At 45.9% G+C, this 19,438-nt stretch overlaps 1 protein-coding gene across 2 annotated transcripts in view; it reads left to right on the top strand.

Annotated features, from left to right (window-relative positions):
* The window catches only part of ERICH6B (glutamate rich 6B), a 75,816-nt gene that overhangs the window by 21,469 nt on the left and 34,909 nt on the right, over window positions 1–19,438 (top strand). For both annotated transcript variants that reach the window (XM_054528991.2, XM_009248633.4), the window contains 5 exons: window positions 3,555–3,603; window positions 7,026–7,195; window positions 13,582–13,644; window positions 14,273–14,299; window positions 19,291–19,379. In XM_054528991.2, coding sequence (XP_054384966.1) covers window positions 3,555–3,603; window positions 7,026–7,195; window positions 13,582–13,644; window positions 14,273–14,299; window positions 19,291–19,379 — 398 coding nt within the window. The remainder of the gene's footprint in view (window positions 1–3,554; window positions 3,604–7,025; window positions 7,196–13,581; window positions 13,645–14,272; window positions 14,300–19,290; window positions 19,380–19,438) is intronic.

The raw sequence follows: 19,438 nt of genomic DNA, 5'->3' as shown, positions 1-19,438 counted from the left end.
GTTCATGAAAGAATGTCTTGGTCTATGAAATTCTAGGGTTTCAAGATAGATTGTACAAAACAGGTTAAGAAAAAATTTATAAGAAATTTCTTAACTTTTCAAAAAAAATCAATATTTTTATGTAGAACAGTCTCCTAATACCCTTAAGATATAACTTTGTTTACCCTTGTGTTGAACCTCAGTGACTAACAAGAGTGCCTTCCTCACCTATAGCAGATGCTCAGTACATGTAAATTGAATCAAGTGATCATATTCACTAACTAGAGCCAGTCACACTCACATATACATGGGTGCACACAAATTTTTTTTAACCTTATCCATTAATTGGCATCTATAAAATGAGCCCTAGACATGACAAATGGGTTTATCTCTCATGCTGATGCATTAACTACTTGAGGTTAGTAGTGGAAAACTACGTTGAGAAGAATTCTGAGGCCTTGTCTGGGCTCAGCAGCAAAGAGTGCTGTGAGCAACTAGTGATGTCCGCCACAGGAGCAGACAGTGAAGGGGGTGCCTGAGTGCCATTTATTTATCTACTTAATAGCAGATAGGAGTCTGTCATGAAGAGCACATTTTCCTTTCTCTCAGGAACTTGATTGCCTAGGTTTGAATGCCAGCTCTCTCCCTTTCACTAGTTGCATGAGCTGGGGCAAGTGGCTTAACCTCTCCATGTCTTGGTTGTCTTCATTGTAAATAGGAACAGCATTAGACCTACCTCATAGGATGTGTGGGAGGGTTAAAGGGGTTTAATTGGGTAAATAATTAAGAGATATGCCAGGCATATAGCATTTTAGGCCTAAGCAAGTGTTAGCCATTATAAGTATTATTATATCACATGATGTATTATTATTCCCTTGCCATTGACTTGTGCCTGGCCACACACCCCTAGCCGCATTACCTGCTTTGTGAAATGGACATAACCAAAAGATGAGACACAATGAACCAGGCTGTGGGAGGGATCTGCACCCTCCACTCATCCACCCTACAGGCTGGTCAACTTCAGAGACTCCCATAGCCCTGGACAAATCAGGTTACATCAGACTAACAACCCCTGCCCACCTCTCTTCCTTAAAGGGTTGATTCCCCCCAAAGTTTATGGGGAAATCCGTAAAATTGGGTGAGCAACTTGAATATAAATGCAGCATCAATTGCCAGTGAATAATTGGTTAGTCGCATCTGACTGGCCTGCTGGGGGAGTTCAGATTTTGAATGCACAACATGGATGTGAGTGCTGTGGTGTCCAAGTCAGAAAACCCAGCACACGGTGGAGTCTAGACCTTGGTCATGTCACTTACCATCTCTAGGTTTCAGTTTCCCCATGTGCAAAAACACCTTTCTCACAGTGGGTTGTAATAAGTAAATGAAGTAACATATCTGAAACTGCTTTAAAACTCCCCTGTACCACACAATTGTAAGGTATAAAATACGCTTCTAATCTTACAAGAAGAAAGGCGCTAGACGAGCCTCCAGGCTACATTGCTCTCCTGCTGCCATAGAACATGCTGTAGAGTGAAACAACCCCATAATGAGACCCCCTTTTAGTTTTTTTAGTACCCAAGACATTCCTAATGATAAATTCTGCCCTGTGGCAAATAATGCTATAGAGATGTCACAGTACATTGATTTTGATTCATCGTGTTTTTGCCTAATCTTTTGATATACATAGTGCATCGAATTTTATTTTCTTTACCCTGCTAGATCCTCCTCGGCAGCTCCGAATGCCATCTGACCTAAATGCTGTAATTCAGTTGCCATTTCCAGTTGAGAGTTGGTGTCCCAACTACCATTTCCAACAGGGAACCTAGCAATTCTGGAAATTTCAGAAGAAAGGTGCAAGAGATACTAACAAGGCAGAGATGAGAAAGCCAGCCAACTTTTCATGCAAGGAAGTTCACCTCTGTGACCTTGAATCAGCCACTGGTGGGTGGGGGAATGCTGAGCCCCAGAGCTGGTTGCTTCTTCCTCCAATGTGCTCCCAAAAGAACAGAATCATTTTCTGCACGTCTTGTCCCAGTGAAAGTTAGGGAACATAGTCTGATGGCACAGGGTGCATATTGTCTATTTCACAATCTCTATTTCCTTTAATTGTCCCAACCATTATCTCTTCCTGCCCATTTCACAGATGAGCAACTTGGAGCTAGAAAGAGGGTATGTGACTACTCCAAGGTCACAGGAAATCATTAGAAGGGCCAGGACAGGCTCCCAAACTTTCTCTCCTCTTCCAGTTGCTTCTCCTCCTTTCCTCCCTTCCTTCCTCCTTTCATGCTTTGTTTCTGCTTTTTAATAAATTGTGTACCTATTTTTAGAAAAATGACATCAAAAAACAAATATCTTCTTGTTCCTTTCTTTAAAAAATGAAAAATTTGAACAGTAAAAAGTAGAAAGACATCCCCCAACCCACGAACATTCAAATATAAATAAAGCTAATTCACACTTAAGTGATTTGTATTCTGTCTGTCTGCCGCCATTGTTTGCATTTTTGGTAGTGATGGTCCCTGTTCTGTGGTTTGGTTTTTACTGTTTTAAACATGCTGTCTATACAAGTTAGTACTTTACTTTTGTAACTTAGTATTATAACTTCACCATTTGCCCATGTTGCTTAATTTTTTAGAGACATCATTTTATTTTTTTTTTATTTTTTATTTTTTTGAGATGGAGTCTTGCTCTGTCGCCCAGGCTGGAGTGCAGTGGTACGATCTTGGCTCACTGCAAGCTCCGCCTCCCAGCTTCACGTCATTCTCCTGACTCAGCCTCCCGAGTAGCTGGGACTACAGGCGCCTGCCACTATGCCCGGCTAATTTTTTGTATTTTTAGTAGAGACGGCGTTTCACTGCGTTAGCCAGGATGGTCTCAATCTCCTGACCTCATGATCCGCCCGCCTCGGCCTCCCACAGTGCTGGGATTACAGGCATAAGCCACCGCACCCGGCTGAGACATCATTTTAATAGCCAAGGGATGTTCCTCAATAATATTTTCTTGCATGGGTAAGCTAGGTAAGCTATGGATAAGTGGAAGTGTTCACATTTCCCTTTCCAATTCAAATGTTCTGGTTCTCGTTTCTCTACTGCTTCCCCTGTTGCCATTTTGTATTACCAGAATTGGTGGCATAATTTATCCCAAGTCTACAAGAAATTCTTTATGCCATATCATTCAAGGCAAACAATCAGGTGATTACATGACACAAGCAGGTCCTTTAAAATTAAAAATAATTCTTAAAATACATATATCCCTGCACCTCAGTCACCTCTGCTGGACAGATGTCCTTCATCCCAATACAGAGGTAGGCTTCTGGGATAACCATAGAGATAAGCAAAGCAAACTCAAATTTCCAAAATCCATGATTGCCTGAAAAGTATCTTCTTGAGTTCTCACTAATTTTATAAAATTTCAACCTAGTAATTTTTAAAGGAAACCATTAAGAGACAATACTAAAGAAAAGTAAAAATAGAAAATTTCTATAACTAGGGCCCTCTCCATGTACTTAACAACATATTTTTAAATAGAAAGAAGGATGCTTTTTTGCCAATATTTTTTTTTATTCTTTTTTCCAATAGAACCCAAGGCAAGTTATTCATCACAAACCATGCTTCTACGTGATGCAAGGTAATAGTTTTCTTTTGGGATAAATCAGGTGGAAACTCCCGCTTGGGGACAATGTTTCAGCAGCCCTTGGAGAACCCAAGATGGGGAGTGGCGTGGAGTAGGGGAGGAAGAAGGAGTTTAGTGGGGGCTCCTGGAAGTTACAACCCTGCTTGCCTCTGCCACTCAGTCACTCACAGGAGAGGCAGGTCCCAAGATCAGAGTCCTGGGTACTCAGAACCACTAGAGATGAAAGGGACAGAGGTCGTCAGAGTCTGGAGAGAAGGTCTCAACCAGGAGAGACCGCAAAGGGCTTGCAAGCAGTGCTCTCAGGGGAGCAGATGAATGAATGCCCCCAAGGGAAGGTAGAGTCTGTCTAGGAAGAGAATAGGCTTAGGCATATTTCCAAGGCCTGAATTCTAATTCAGTGAATACTCATTAAAATCCTGTGACAGGACTTGGCACACACTAGACAGTCAATGAAATATCTGTGGAATAAGAGAGCCTCTGTTGAATATGCTGGGCCTGCTACGTGCCCAGCTGCAGGGGTACACAAGCTTTGTCCCTGGCTTTTTGTCTTGTCCCCTACACTTTCTCCCCAAAGGATAATTTATCTCCGCTAGATCTAAAAAAAAGCACGGGGCCAGTTTGGTTATGGCAAGAAGCAGGAATGATATCACAGTTTTGCCAAGTAGGGGACCCATAAGTTACAACTTGAGGGCACAGGGCTCCCACGCGGTGCTGTCCCTTGAACCGGCGAGGCTGCTCCCCTCCAGCCCTGCACTGGCCGCTCTGTTCCCCACTGCACACCTCCAGGGGCACTGCAAGGCCTCTGACAGGTAACTCCACTGCAGGTGATGCACAAATGAGGGAGTGGCATTCCAAAGGCCCCCGTTCACCCCAATTGCTGACACTCAAAGCAAGTGAAGCAATGTACCCAGACACAGTGAAGGGGCCTGACAGTGATGTGACCACCTTAAAGATATTGAGAACTGGGGCTTTGGAGCCAGACTGCCTGGATTTGAAACTCAGCTCCTCCACCCAGGCAGCTGTGTGCTACAGGGCAGCCACTTAATCTCCTGGTACCTCAGTTTCTTCATCTGTAAAATGGGGAGCAGAAGAGTTCCAGCCTTACGGGGTTTTGGTAAGGATGAAATGTATATTTACTCAGCGGGAGGCTGAACAGTGGCCAGCATACAGCACACTCTCAGTAAGTGCCACAGATCTGTGTCATCCTCCATTCTGCACCCCATGAACCACCAGGTAGAAAACTTAGCATGCCTGGAACAAGAGTCAGGATTCCTGGTCAGCTTTATTCCAAACACACACACCCAGCCAATCCTTTGTTCATATTTCAGCTGATGGGGTTTCCAATGGGTTCCCAGAGCCCATGGAGAGCTGTGACAATCAGAGAGGCCCTGGGGGGCCTTCCTGGTGTCCACACCAGGCTTGGGTCCCCAGGGGCCAGATCTGGGCCTCCAAGTTCTCAGAGAGGCCCAGGATATTCTTTACATGAGAAAGCTGAGAACCCAAACCTTCCACAGACTCCTTTAGGCAATAAGTGTTACATTCACACGTGCACGTGTATGACAGGCAAGGGTTGGGGAAGGATAGCAGGTACAGATCAAATGTGTCATGTGTCCCTTATAAACAGAAAGGCTATCAGCCACCCCAAGCCTGGAGCGGCTCCCTCTCTCACTTCTCCACTTACCAAAGGTCCTCCAGGCACATGATCGGCCCTCCCCTCGCTAAAGCACTACAAAAGCAGGCCTCAAGCGGTCCAACTCCCCAGGATCCAGGATCCAAAGGCTCCTCCCTGTGTCCTCTCCATTGCAACAGAACACAGGGCTAGTGTTCAGCCCAGGTGGCTGCAACCCAGCTCTGCTTCCCAGCAGGTGAGCCCTGGCAGGAACCCCAGAAGGCCCTGCGATGATCCAGCCTGGAGCAGGCACGACAGTGTATGGGGGGAAATGTACATGATAGTGGAAATGACCAGAGAGGCCAATATTGTGAGATAACTCTCTAAGTTTGTTTGGCAGATTTGACTTTTCTAAGTCCTTTCATGAGGACTGGCATCATCTCTGTGGGTCCCAGTGGGCACCAGGCGAGTGAGGTACGACAGTCATCATCTCACTAGAAGGATAAAGAAACAGGCCCTGGAGAGTCTCTTCACCTGGCCTTGGGGCCTGGAGCAGGGCAAGAGTTGACATGAGCCTAAGGAACTCACCTGCATCCACCTGTTCTTAATCCCTGCAGTCACCTGACCTAGGACCCAAACATCTGGCCACTTGCTCAGGGGCCCCTTCTTGATGGTGTGTCCTAAGAACATAGCTGCTCAGCCCCAGCCTGCTGGGCTGGCACAGACCCAAGTTCCCCTACTGGTCCCTCAGAGGCACCTGCAAGATCTGCCTGAAACTCCTACAGACCCTGAAGGGAGACTTCCGAGGGCATCCACCTGTGAGAAAAAACAGGCTTCTGCTCTCTCCCTCCACCTCTTTGCCTGAGCCCTTACCCAGACTCCAGCCCTTACCCCACTCCCTGCCCCTACACTGAGTTCCCTGGTGCAGATGGGGACAGGCCTAACTTACTTCCTCTGCAAGAGCAACAGCAAACAAGTAACTTACCCCAAGTGCCTCCACTATGTTGCAAGAGCCAACATTTAAGCTCAGGTGTCAAGAGCTGACACCAAAGTCTATGCCTTTTCTACCAACCATAGTCACCACCTATTTATATGTTGGGCATTTTTCCTTGTGTCCATCTCTGCCAATTCGGCCAGTTGACATGAAATAACTCCAGGGCCAAAACACCCCCGAGGACCCCTCTCATTCATTTGAATTAGTTTCTTGCCCCTAGTTAAAAGCCAGAGACTCCTGAGAAAGAACATATGTGGGTTGATGTGTCAGGGTCATCCCTCTTGATCCTAAGCTACCAGGTAGTGGAGCCTGCACCTCACACCCAGTGCTCTGCCCTCAGGCCCTTTGGAAAGCCTTTTTGATGGTGGTGGTGTTTGTGGTGAGCCGATTGCAGGGACAGACCTCAGTGCTTGATTTTAAACTGCTGTAGCATCTAATTCAGTATCTTTTCCACTCTGCCCAAAACAACTGTGAGGCAGGGAGAGGTACTAGAATAAGCAGGGTTTTGAGCCAGGGAGGAAGAATGTTCTGGAACATCTGTCAGTGATAACCATCTGGCCCAGTGGCCTTTGAAGGCAGCCACAGATCCTCTCACGGTTTAGTGAAGCAGCAGCGGCAATGTGTGGCTCTGCTGCCCAGAGTGACACACTGGCCTATTTTTCATGATTCACAGCTAGTCTCTTCAAACCTTGTGATGTCCATCATCTGGGTCTGGACGTCAAGAGCACCCCCTCAAACCCTAGCATGCCTTAGAAGGGGTTCCTGACCTGGCCCCTGTCTGGAAGTTGACCTTCCTGTTCTCCCCTCTGACAGGAGTCCAGACGCTGGCCCCTCTCAGGTGACCACCTCCTTGACTGTCCCGTTGACTTTCACTGCCCCTTCTCCCGTCTCTGAATCTGCCACAGAGTCTTCTGAGTTGCTTCTGACATTGTACAGGAGGAGCCAGGCCAGTCAAACGGACTGGTGCTACGACGGAACTGCCGGTGAGAGAAGCTGCGCTCTGTCGGCGAGGCGCGGCCGGGCTCTGTGAGCTGGGGGAGGAATGGTTTTGCAGCATTTTGTGCATGTGAAATATTGTGAAGTATTTCCTCTCATGCTAATGATATCCTACTGTTTCTGTTGCCCTCTGAGGTCTCATTTTGGGTAAGATGTTAACTCCTCTCCTAGCCTTGCTTCCTGTTTCCTCCCATCCCAGACCACCCTCAGAGAAAGAACATCCGCAAAGTGCTGAAACAAATAGCTTCTTCCATCTTTCTGTCTCCTCCCGTTTTTCATTCGTCTTCCTATTCTTGTTCTACATGAACACAAGCACAATTTCCCTCAGTGACACAGGCCATTTTCTTCCCAGATTACACACTGGCTCCCTGGGGTGACAGGCCATATCCAGATAATCATGTGGAAAATGGAAAATGGGACATGGGCCCACCTCAGACAGTCTCAGTGTGGGGTCGAAGCCAGCCCTGATTCAGAACCCACCAAAACTATCCATGTAGTGAACTTTCGTGGCTACAGCTAAGACACACAGGAGAGAGTCTGGCAAAATTGCATTAAGGGTCTTCATTCTCTACCCAATTAAACCCCCAAATCCTCAGTCTGGGACCCTGGGGGTGGAAGACCGAATAGCATTTCTTGCCATTATTAATGATTTAAATCCAGCTTTAGTGGGATCGATCCATCACTGATTCACAGATTTATTTCACATCTGTAGTCATGGCAGCAGTAAATTGGATTCCCCCGTCATCTCCCCTCCCTGCCCCTATCTGTGGCTGCTAAATTTTGTAGCTCCAATGTGGTTAAATGAAATTAGGAGCCAGAAACCCTATAAGGGAGAATGGAGAGGCAGAGGACAGGCACACACCGCCAGCATGTGCTGAGGAGTGTTTCACAGGCTACATCGGTTCACTGGGGACCTTTTTCAGTGTGTGTGCTCCCACGGAGCCCCAAGAACTGGAGCCATCTCAAAGTCAGTAAGCGTGATCACCGAGAAAATCTGAGCATTTATCTAAATATTCATAAGAAGGATTCTGAAAGTCATTTACCGAGTAATTGCCAGTCAAGTGCCAATGCTAAGCTTGAGAGGATGTGGGAGAGGAGAAAGGTAATGGGAAAAGGCTGGGGTATGCAACAGAGGGGACTCAAGCCTGTTCACACCACTGTGGACCCAGCCCTGAGAGGGGCCCCATTGAAATCATTGTTTCATTGGCCCTTCATTAGCATTATTAATAGAGCTAATTATGTCTGTATTTCATTGAGGTTGTGATCACCATGTATATTCAGTCTGTATGGGCACATTTTGCAGCTATGTCTTGGAGTTCCTTAAAGCCAACATATCTGAGTGTTTAGTAAAAGTCTGACTACCCACAGGAAATGTCCACTGATCAAATATTGTGACATTGGTGGCCTGAGCCAAAGATATGGACTGTGTTGGAGCCTCTAAGCCAGGCTTAATGACATCCCAGTTTCCTGCAGTTACTTGGGGTGGGGGGGATGGTCATTAGAACAAAGATTGAAACACAAGGAAAGGCAAGCAATTCCCTAAAAATTCATGGAGGTTTTTCTTTCCCCTTCTGTCTATAGTTTCCAATCTATCTTTCTGGAGAGCATTGGTGGCAACAGGTATATGATTGTGTCTGGCCAACAGAACGGCGCAAGTGTGACAAAGAGGGACAAAGAATGAATAGATTTAGCAGCTCCTGGGTCCTGGGTCACCATCAAATGCCATGAGTATGTTTATGGGCTAGACAGCCAGTCAGCTATCAAGAAAGGCATGAAAAGGAATATTCCATCTCCAATGGCAGCCTTCTAGGGTCAGGGAAGCCTAGGTCCTGTGAGCCCTGCTGAGAGAGGGAGAAGGCAACCAGCTACCTAGCCACACTCTCTACCAAGCCATACTGCGAACTGACTTTGAAATGCTCCAGTTTTCACTCCAAACAAGCATACTCTGATGAAAGTCCCAAATGAACCAAGGAGCACTGAGCAGTGTCCATGTTCCCTTGCTTGGTGTAAAACACAGGCTGTCCACATGCCTGAAGAGGGCGACAAAGAGGAACCAGGAAGCACAAAACTCCAGGAAGGTAGGGAAGTGCAAAACCCAGTCAGGAGGAGGTGGAGAAAAGGGACACAGGAAAACCATCCATGCAGGAGGGGAAAGCGGTCTTCCTGCAGGTGGGGTACACATTACTAAGGATTCCCAAGCATGGCAGATGCAGACAAGCAGAGCTTTCAGCCCAGGGAAGAAGCCGCCTGGTCACTTGGAGAAACACAGGTGACCACAGCAAACACAACCCAAAGAACTGGGCACGTGGAGCTGAGGCCAGCAGGAGCCAGCAAAGAGGAAGCCAGGCATGGTCACTGCTGCTCCAGGAGGCCCATAACTGGGTGTCCCTGTCACCAAGCACTCGTGAAAATGTAGCTTTTCAGCGCTTATCAGAACCCCTGCCTGAAACATCCTGGAATCTGCATTCTTAACCAGATCCCCAGAGGATGCTCAGGGACACGAACAGTGAGGAACTGGAGAACCTCTAGTTTAAGATGAATTGGTTTCAAGGCTCCCGCTTCCAAAGCATGATTTTATTATGGGATTGTTCAACCACAATGAGTCAAAAATTGTGTTCCACATGGCTCAGCCTTTCTCGACAAATAGGACTTTGGCCAAATATGGAGGAAAAAATACCCAGGTAAATACTTGGGACCTATGACTCCAGAGGGTGGCAGGTCTGACATGGAAAGCCTGCAACAGGCACAGGAAATACCTCGTGATCCATATGAGGAGACACTCTGGAGCACTGGAAACACTAGTTATGGCCTCATGTGTCTATCCAGGCACAGAGCAGGATCATAAACCAAGTCAGCCAGAAATTCTAACGCCGAACATTACATCCATGCTCACAGAAATTCTCCACACTTAGTGCCTGGCACATAGTAAGCACAAATGAATATTTATTAAATACTTGTGAAATTGTTGTTGAACCCTCATCTGATTCAAGGTCAGATCATGGTGATAAAAGGGTATATCCTACTACAAAAAACCAGTCTTAGTAGGAAAGGAGCTCTGTAGATGGAACTATGTACACATAGAGACATTGTGTGTATAGAAATGTGGGTGAGAATACGCAGAGGTGTAAGGAGAGGTCAGATGGTGTATTAGTCTGTTTTCATGCTGCTGATAAAGACATACCTGAGACTGGGTAATTTATAAAGAAAAAGATGTTTAATGGACTCACAGTTCCACGTGGCTGGGGAGGCCTCACAATCATGGCAGAAGGGAAAGGCACATCTTACATGGCAGCAGGCAAGAGACAGAACTAAGAACCAAACGAAAGAAGTTTCCCCTTATAAAACCATCAGGTCCATGAGACTTATTCATCACTACAAGAACAGTATGGGGGAAACCGCCCCCATGATTCAGTTATCTCCCAGCAGGTCCCTCCCACAACATATGGGAATTACGAGAGCTACAATTCAAGACGAGATTTGGGTAGGGACACAGCCAAACCGTATCAGATGGGGAAGAGGATTGAAAGCTCTCAAAAGTGCAAACTGGTGTGTTTCCTTCAGTGGACTCAGATTTTGAAATATCACATGCAGAGGTTAAGAAGATGAGGAAGCTCTCAACAATAAATGTAGGAAAATGGCTGTGAACTTTAAGAATAGTGTCAGGAAAACTGAATCAATCCCAGGATAAACATTCTTAGCAAAACATAATAATAATAATAGTGATCATACAGGCAGCAACAAAAGACAGAGGCCCATTTAAAATAGAATTGAGCCAAAAAAAAAAATCAAGACAGACAGGCTAGTACTGTTTAGTGTAGTGTTGATGAATGATTCAGGGAAAAATCAAGTTGTTCAATTGCTATTTAATTTTGACTTCACTGTAAAAGAAAATTATCCTCAAACTGAAAAGAGTTTAGCAGAAACTAAAGATTGGTGAAAAGAAATCAAAAGAGAATAGTAACTGCTGTCTCCTGATCTGGATAAAATATACTCCAGAATGTGTACATAGTGAGAGAATAGCTTAATCATGCTTCTGGTTTTTGAGGAACTGTGGGAAGTTGGTGAAATGAGTCTGTGACCAATCTGGGATAAATACTGAGAGCAAAATGACCACAAGAAACCAGCCTAAGATCAATAGAAGCCAATTACATAATACTGGCTTTTAGGTCACTTTTTGACAAGGTTATCAGATTAGGGAACTGTGGAAACCCCATAGGGTGAAATTCCACAAGGCATTTCATTTCCAAAGGCTTCCTGATGTTCCTGGACAAGATAGAGATATATTAGGTGGGTGCTACTGTAAGATGATGTCATCACTAATAACTGACTGAACAGCACCTCAAGATGCTGTTTCATAGATCAGAGTCAACCCAGTTTCCAGCACAGAGCTGTGGGGCTCTGTCCAGTACAACATTTTTTATAATACGCTTGGATGCAGATTTAGAAGGAATATTTATATTTGTAGATGCCCTGAAGCTGTTGAATGCTGAGGATAACATAATCAGATTCTAAAAGATTTTGGCAGGCAGAAACATCGGAGCAGAATTAGCTAGATGAAAGATATTGGTCATTGATATCAGATCCTGCTATCAGGCCCCCAAAAACAGCAGGCTGGAGAAGTGCAGAGTGAGGAAGCCCTGTTTGTTGTTAGCTGCTTTCTTCAACCACAAGCTCAATAATTCAATAGTATAATTGATGTCACTGCCAGAAAAGTTAACACAACCAGATACAACTGAAAGGTTATGTAAACAGGATTTCATCCTGCTGTGCCCCGCATCGGAGTGCCATCCCTGGAATGGCACATTCAGTTTGGGGGATACCACACTCTAAGAACTAGAAGGAGCTTGGTGGGGGCTCAACAGAAGGGCTGGTGTCCTGGACAGTAACCTGGAGACTATGTCACACAAAGAACTGCTGAAGCAAAGGAGGATGTTAAGTCTGAAAGACACATGACTCTGAGATGTAAAAACTGACTTTAAATATTTGACAATCTGCCACACAAAACCGAGACCTCAGTCTTACACTCCTGACTGAAGGGCTAGAATAGGACACTAATGCAATCCTAGGGAAATATTTTAAGAAAAGAAATTATTCCTAACAGTCAGAACTGTGCCATGGCACAGTGAGTTTTCTTGAAATTGGAGAGCTCCTTGTCTGTAGAAGTGCCGGCCTCTTGCTGAAGAACAAATAGGCACTGATATGGCAAGTGTTCAAAGTCCTCTTAATGCCACAGGCCACAACACAAGATTTTGTTTTTGTACCCTGTCCATCTTGAATTTAGGACACTCCCATAAGCTAATGGAGCAGTTTACTTGGCTTTTTCCTCATGGGCCTATTAGTCCCTGCTATGAAGAATGGAATGGGCTGGGCACGGTGGCTCATGCCTGTAATCCCAGCACTTTGGGAGGCTGAGGCAGGCAGATCACCTGAGGTCAGGAGTTCGAGACCAGCCTGGCCAACATGGCAAAACCCTGCCTCTACTAAAAATACAAAAAGTAGCCAGATGTGGTGGCACACACCTGTAGTCCCAGCTACTCAGGAGGCTGAGGCAGGAGAATGACTTGAACCTGGGAGGCGGAGGGTGCAGTGAGCAGAGATCTCACCACTACACTCCAAGCTGGGCAACAGAGTGAGACTCTGTCTCAAAAAAAAGAATGGAATGTAGGATGTGTATGTGTGTGTCTGTCTTTGAGTGTGTGTACACACACATGTACACACATGTATTTAGCATTCAGGAGTAGGTAGACAAACACTAGGGAAAGAGGCAAAAAGGAACAGGGATCATAAAGTTCCAGAAGACAGAAAACAAGGGTAATCAAGAACTTACAAAAGTCCTAAATACATATATACAGTAGCTTCCCATTGCAAATCTTAGCAGATCTATCCTAGGCAATCCCCATGTTTCCCATCCAGTCCCCATTACACACCCCATGGCCACAGAGCAGACACACTACTTTGTACAGTGACAGGCACACCGCATTGTGTGTCTACATGGCCTTGGAGCCACTTGGTTCTATGGTTCCTACAGCAGGAGGGATACCTCTAAAGTCTTCCTCTTACCCTGCCTCAGCCTTTCCAGCTATTCTGAGGACCAAAACTAGCCTCATGGTAACCAGAAGAGAAGGCCACAACAGGGTTACATTTTCTGACGACTAATTTATTGCAATCCTAGAGTGATTTACCAAAGCCAAAGAGGGTGGGGTGCAGTGGGGCATCTCTATATGCCAGCTGTGCCGCCAGCCTCAGTTCCCCCCAACTGTTGACCAGGCTTGGGTGCCAAGAAAGAACCTGAGACCCCAAATACCCAGTATGAACCCACTGGAAAATATAAGGTTTAAATCATTAATAGCCACCCTCTTCTGCCTTTTAACAGTAAAATCTTTAAAATCGAAATCAAAACCAGAGCAAGAAACCACCACGAAGCCTGCTCCGGAAGGTAAAGTTTATGATGATTTTAAATGATCTGTAGAAGTTAGTCATCCATCCTGGAGAAGGTAAGAAGCACAGAATTAGCCTGCCCCCAGCCAAGGAGAGCATGCTGTTGGCCATTTTAGAACAGAGCAGGCTTAATGGAGGCCAATGGCCAAGGCATTATTTCTGGAATCTAATGTTGAGGCTCCAGGCTCAAGTAAGACATTGAGCCAGAAAGTTAAGTGTTCTGGCATTTTGAAAGGAGAGGACACAATATTTATCACTGCAATTAGGAGGGAAGATAATGGTGTTACCCATACTTAGTTCATGCAATGACATTTACTATATCCCTACTGTATATGAGGCAGGATATAAAGTAGACACAACCCATCTCACCCTCTCAGAACCTGAACTCTAGTGGGCAAGATACAATAAGAATAAAGGGAGGGGAATCAATATTCGGTGAGCATGTTCTGCGGGCCTCCAACTGCTGAAGATCAAGGCAGGCTTTTATCCCAAAACACAGGCACTCCACCCTGAGGCTTCCCAGATATCTAGGAGGTGATTTTTAAATTGATTCCATAAGGGATTAAAAGGTCTGGACTAGTTCACTATACCGTATCCTGTTAATAATTTTTCTTATTCTTTTTTAGAGCGTGTGCAAAAAAAGGAAGAAAATGGTGAGCATCTGACATAATACATCCAAAGATCCCTGCTTTCTTCAGAGTGCCCTGGGTGGGGAAGGTGCCCCTAGCAGGTGGCTCCCTCTCTGATCCAGCATGCCCCAGGGCCCAGAGGGGACTGAGGGGCATCCTGGTCACATGGACCCCAAACCTCCTCAAGAAGGAGGCTAAAACGAGAAACACAGAGAGGGTCTCTGAAGGAACAGGACTGTAAGTCCATCTTCCTACTCAAAAGCTTGGGATAGGGACTCCCACATTTAAGAGCATCCAGGGAGTTGCTGGATTCCCTGAGGCCCTGGAAGCAGGGTTTGACTGGGATACCTGCACCTCCCCAGATAGACTCAGGGTCCTATGGCATCTTGGTAATGAATAAATTGGAGCCCCTACAAATGGTGCAGTAAGTGTTTATTAAATGTTTATTAAGAGGGGGCTGGTTGAATCCTACGAGGGCGAAGAACAGGGGAGAATCCTTACGGCAACAGAATCTCAACTTGTTGAGCACCACTCCACAAAACAAAAGCCTGCAATTAACCAGACCCATCCTTATTAGAACACAATTTAGGGACTAAGATCTGTTTTACTTGAACATAGGGGTAGTGGGAGAAGGATCAGGTCTTACACACACACAACAGCTGCTTATACCTCCATCCCCACTCCATGGCTTATCAAATAAACTCTTGTAAACTCTAGAGTGTGCATCCCACCCAACCCATCGCACCGCCAGAAGGGTACTACTGATCAACAGTTTTCTCCATCTTATTCCATTTCCATGGGCATTTTAGAGCTACGATGCTCAAACTTTAATGTGCAGGATAACTACCTGGTAATCTTGTTTAAAAGCAGATTCTCATTCAGCAGATCTGAAATTTGAGATCTGACCTTTCTTTTTTCTTTAGACAGGGTCTCACTCTGTTGCCCAGTGGCATGAGAACAGCTCACAGCAGCCTCCACCTCCCAGGTTCAAGTGATTCTCCCACCTCAGCCTCCTAAGTAGCTGGGACCATGGGTGCATGCCACCACGCCTGGCTAATTTATGATTATTAAAGAGACCAGGTCTCACTCTGTTGCCCAGGATTGTCTCAACTTCTGGGCTCAAGCAATCCTCCCTCCTCAGCTTCCCAAATTGCTGGGATTATAGGCGTGAGCCACTGTGCCTGGCCAGATTTGGTCTTTTTAACAAGCTCTCTTATCCATGGACCATACTTTGAGTAGCTAGATTTTAGAACAGTTTATAGATTTGTGTCCATAGCAGCCACCAGCCCAACCCCACCCTTTAGCCATCTGCCTAGGACAGTAGGGAATTCACTGTGAATTCCCTACATGGAGGAGGTAAAAACAGGATTGAGTTTCATCTGTGTGCTTGTCAATCAGTGGCACTGGGTTGCTCATTTTGGAGCTAGTCCTGGGCTAGTCACTTACTAATCACTTACTGATCACTTACTGCTTCTCCCCCTCCATTTCCTCATCTATTGTTAAAGAAAAAATTATTCATTACCATTTGTCAAAGCACAGTAAGAGTAAGTAGACTAGATTCAGAACCACTGCGTTAAGTTTAAAGACCACAGCAATCAGATTTTGCAGGAGGAGAAAGAGCTTGGGCTCAAGTCCAAATACATCATGGGCAAGTGAGAATTTATACCCAAGGAGCAGGGTAGAGGTCAGTGGATGGAAAATCACTAAGAGGAAACATCAGGGGCATGGGGAATTCTGAATAAACCAACCTAATGGGATTCTTGCTAAAGATGGGTCAGGTGATCAGATATTAACCAGGTGATGGTGGAGGATGAAGAACCTCATTAGATATCGAGGGAGATCAGCTATTGAGGGCAGAGGTTCTTGCTGAAACTGGATTTTATAAGGAAGTGCACAGATGGGCCTAGGAAAAGATTCGGGAGCCTGACTAAAGTTTGGTCAAGCAAAGAATCTTTGTCGCGTAATGTGGGAATTATAATACTTGCCCCTCAGGGCAAATACACACAGCTCATTTATCCCAAATTCAAGAATGGTAGTTCTGTCACGAAAAATGTTAAGAGGCTGGGTGCAGTGGCTCATGCCTATAATCCGAGCACTTTGGGAGGCCAAGAAGGGAGGATCACTTGAGGCCAAGAGTTTGAGACTAGCCTGGACAACATAGCAAGACCTCATCTCTACAAAAAATTTAAAAATTAATCAGGCATGGTGGTGTGTGCCTGTAATCCCAGCTACTCAGGAGACTGAGGTGGGAGGATTGTCACAGTGAGCCATGATCACAACACTGCAATTCAGCCTGGGCTAGAGAGAGAGACCCTGTCCCTAAAAAAATGTTTTAATAAAAAAGAAAAATGATAGAGGAGAGGCACTGGAATAAGGAAGAGTTAAGATTTGTTCTTAATCCCAGCATTTTGGGAGGCTGAGGCCGGCCGATCACGAGGTCAAGAGGTAGAGACCATCCTGGCCGACATGGTAGAACCCCGTCTCTACTAAAACTACAAAAATTAGCTTGGCATGGTGGCACACGCCTGTAATCCCAGCTACTCGGGAAGCTGAGGCAGGAGAATGGGTTGAACCCGGGAGGCGGAGGTTGCAGTGAGCTGAGATCGCACCACTGCACTCCAGCCTGCTGACAGAGCGATACTCCGTCTCAAAAAAAAAAAAAAAAAAAGATTTGTTTTTAATCAGTCCAGGAGAAGACATGCTCCACCTGGGGAACAGTGTGTGCTAGCATTGACCTACATTAGCACTGGTCCTCTGAGCCACCCTCAGGATAAGTCTTATTGTCCCATTGCACAGATAAGGAGCTGGGGTGCAAGGGGGACATGCAACAGTGACATGCCGGAAGTGGCCCAGGTTCCAGATGACAGAGCCATCACTCGAACTTGGCCTGATACTCCCCCTAGACCCTTCCCATCCTCTCATGGAGTGACTTCAGGAGGAGATAATGATATCACTAGAAGAGAGGTAGAGGTTGACAGATGTCCCCAAAGGGAAAGTTAATTAGAAATAAGGCTTTTTCTTCTCATTCAGCCCCAGTCACAGCTATGATACTGCTTATTACACTTGACATGTTGACAGTGCCCAGCCACGTTAATAAGCTTAATTATTACATTGACTCGAATGTTTCTGAGCACCACTGTTGAGTATTCAGTGCTGCCCAGTTCACCTTCTTCCCGTAATAAACACTTCCTTTTGTACCACCTCACATTATGCATCATTCAAAAAAAAAAAAACTACTAAGATATGGCAATCGCAAATGATGGGAAGTTGCTGAGTTACCAGGGCCACAGCCATACTCATCTTCATCTTGGGCAGGCACATCTGAGGCAGGCTCAGGGCACCTTCCACGACAGCCTGCTCCTTGGTCTCTCAGGCCCCTTTTCTACCAGCTCATTCATTTCTCCTCTCTAATGCCACCCACAAGGAGATTCCCCAGTGCTTGCTTGAATTCCCAAGGATTCTTGCTGGGTTTTCCTCAATGGTTTTTTTAAAAATGTCCTTGGTCGTTTCCATGGCAGACAGTTCGGGAACATATAGTGTTTTTAGAATCAAGCTGAGCATGCCCTTGCCTTTGCCCTGTTGTGGGTACCCCAGTGGGGGTGGCATTGTGTGCACCTGTGGGAAGTGATGGAAGAATTGCCAGGGAATTCTGGAAGCATGGGGCCCACCTCATACGCAGCAAGTCTGTCAGGCACAAGCCAAGGCTGCAGAAGAAGGTTTGCAAGTAGAGAGGCCCCAGGACTGTGTGGGTAAACACAGCCCCAGCCCAGTAAAATTCTCCATCCCAGGAGGAGCCCAAAGGAGTCAGAGTTTTTGCTACAGAGCCAAAATTGGGAAGAACAACAAAAGTAATGTGTAGAGATCACAAAGAACATCCCATCTCTGTCCCCAAAGGCATAAGAAGGACACAAAATCAAACAGGATATCAGTCTAGGGCCAACCTGGCAGGGTTCCCAGGCTCTCCGGAGAGGCTAGCTGGAAAGGGTTGGTGTCATCAGAAGCTGAGACAATCGGCCACCATCATTTTCCTGGGGGCCCAATTATCATGCCAGAGCCACTTCCTGAGTTCTTCTCTCAGAATCACCTTCCCAGGAGTATGGAAGAGAGGCCCAAGCTGTACTGATCAATTCCACAGTTCAGCTTGCACCCAGGCTCCCCAGAGGCTCTAAGCCACTCTCCTGGCCCGGAGAGTCACCAGCCTGCAGCTGACCGTTTTAGGAACAAGGGCATTCACTGTCTCTGGAAGACATTCTCCATCCAGCTCACTGGCTCGGGGATTCATCTCTTGTGCTCTGATTAGTAATTATGAATCATATGCAATTCTAGAAATTGGCAAATTTTGACAAGCCTGGTGGAAGACAGATGTATTTCTTGGAATTTCCAAGTGAAAATCACACTCGGAATGAGTCTCCCTCGGAACAAAATCTAAAGTCCTTCCCACAGCCTACAGGGTCCTTTGAAAGCTGGCCCCAGCCCACCACCTGCCCACCTACTCCTCCTTCCCTCCCTCACTCGCCCGACTCCTCTCTGACCTCCCCTCAGGATGTGCAACTTCATGTCTGCTCTACTGCGGGCATACTATAGGGTTCCCCCTGCCATGTGTCAAACACGCGCCTCCCACACTCACCTCAGGGCCTTTGTACCTAGTCCTCTGCCGGAATGTGCGGGAATGTTCATTCTGCCTGCGTGGCCTTCTGCCTGCGCATTCCTTACTTCACTCAGGACTCATCCAAAATCACTTTGTCAGACTGACCCTCACCAGCCACCAGGAACATGCACTCGCTTTCTTAAGTCAGCCACTGAAACTGACCCTCTTATTCCTATTTTGTTAGTATCCCCAAGTTGAGTTTTAGGTCATGTGATTAACCTATTTAACATCTCATTGATGACGTATGCATTTTTTGGAAGGGCAAAGGTAAATACCATCAATCTATTTCTATTCTTTTTAAATTTTTTATGTTTTTGGTTTTCTTTCCACATGCCCTTCCTTTCGATGCTCCTTCCAAAATTGAAAGTCGTGGAGTTTGCTTCTAAAGAGAACTTTTGGGATGGTATAACAGATGAGTCCATTGACAAGCTGGAAGTGGAAGACTTAGATGAAAACGTAAGTTGGATTAAAAACTTGAGACCCCTCCTTCCTCCAAATGTTAGAGTAGGGTGGCC

The sequence above is a fragment of the Pongo abelii genome, chromosome 14, assembly GCF_028885655.2.
Source record: "Pongo abelii isolate AG06213 chromosome 14, NHGRI_mPonAbe1-v2.0_pri, whole genome shotgun sequence".
NCBI lineage: Eukaryota > Metazoa > Chordata > Mammalia > Primates > Hominidae > Pongo > Pongo abelii.
This window is presented reverse-complemented; position numbering and strand designations above follow the sequence as displayed.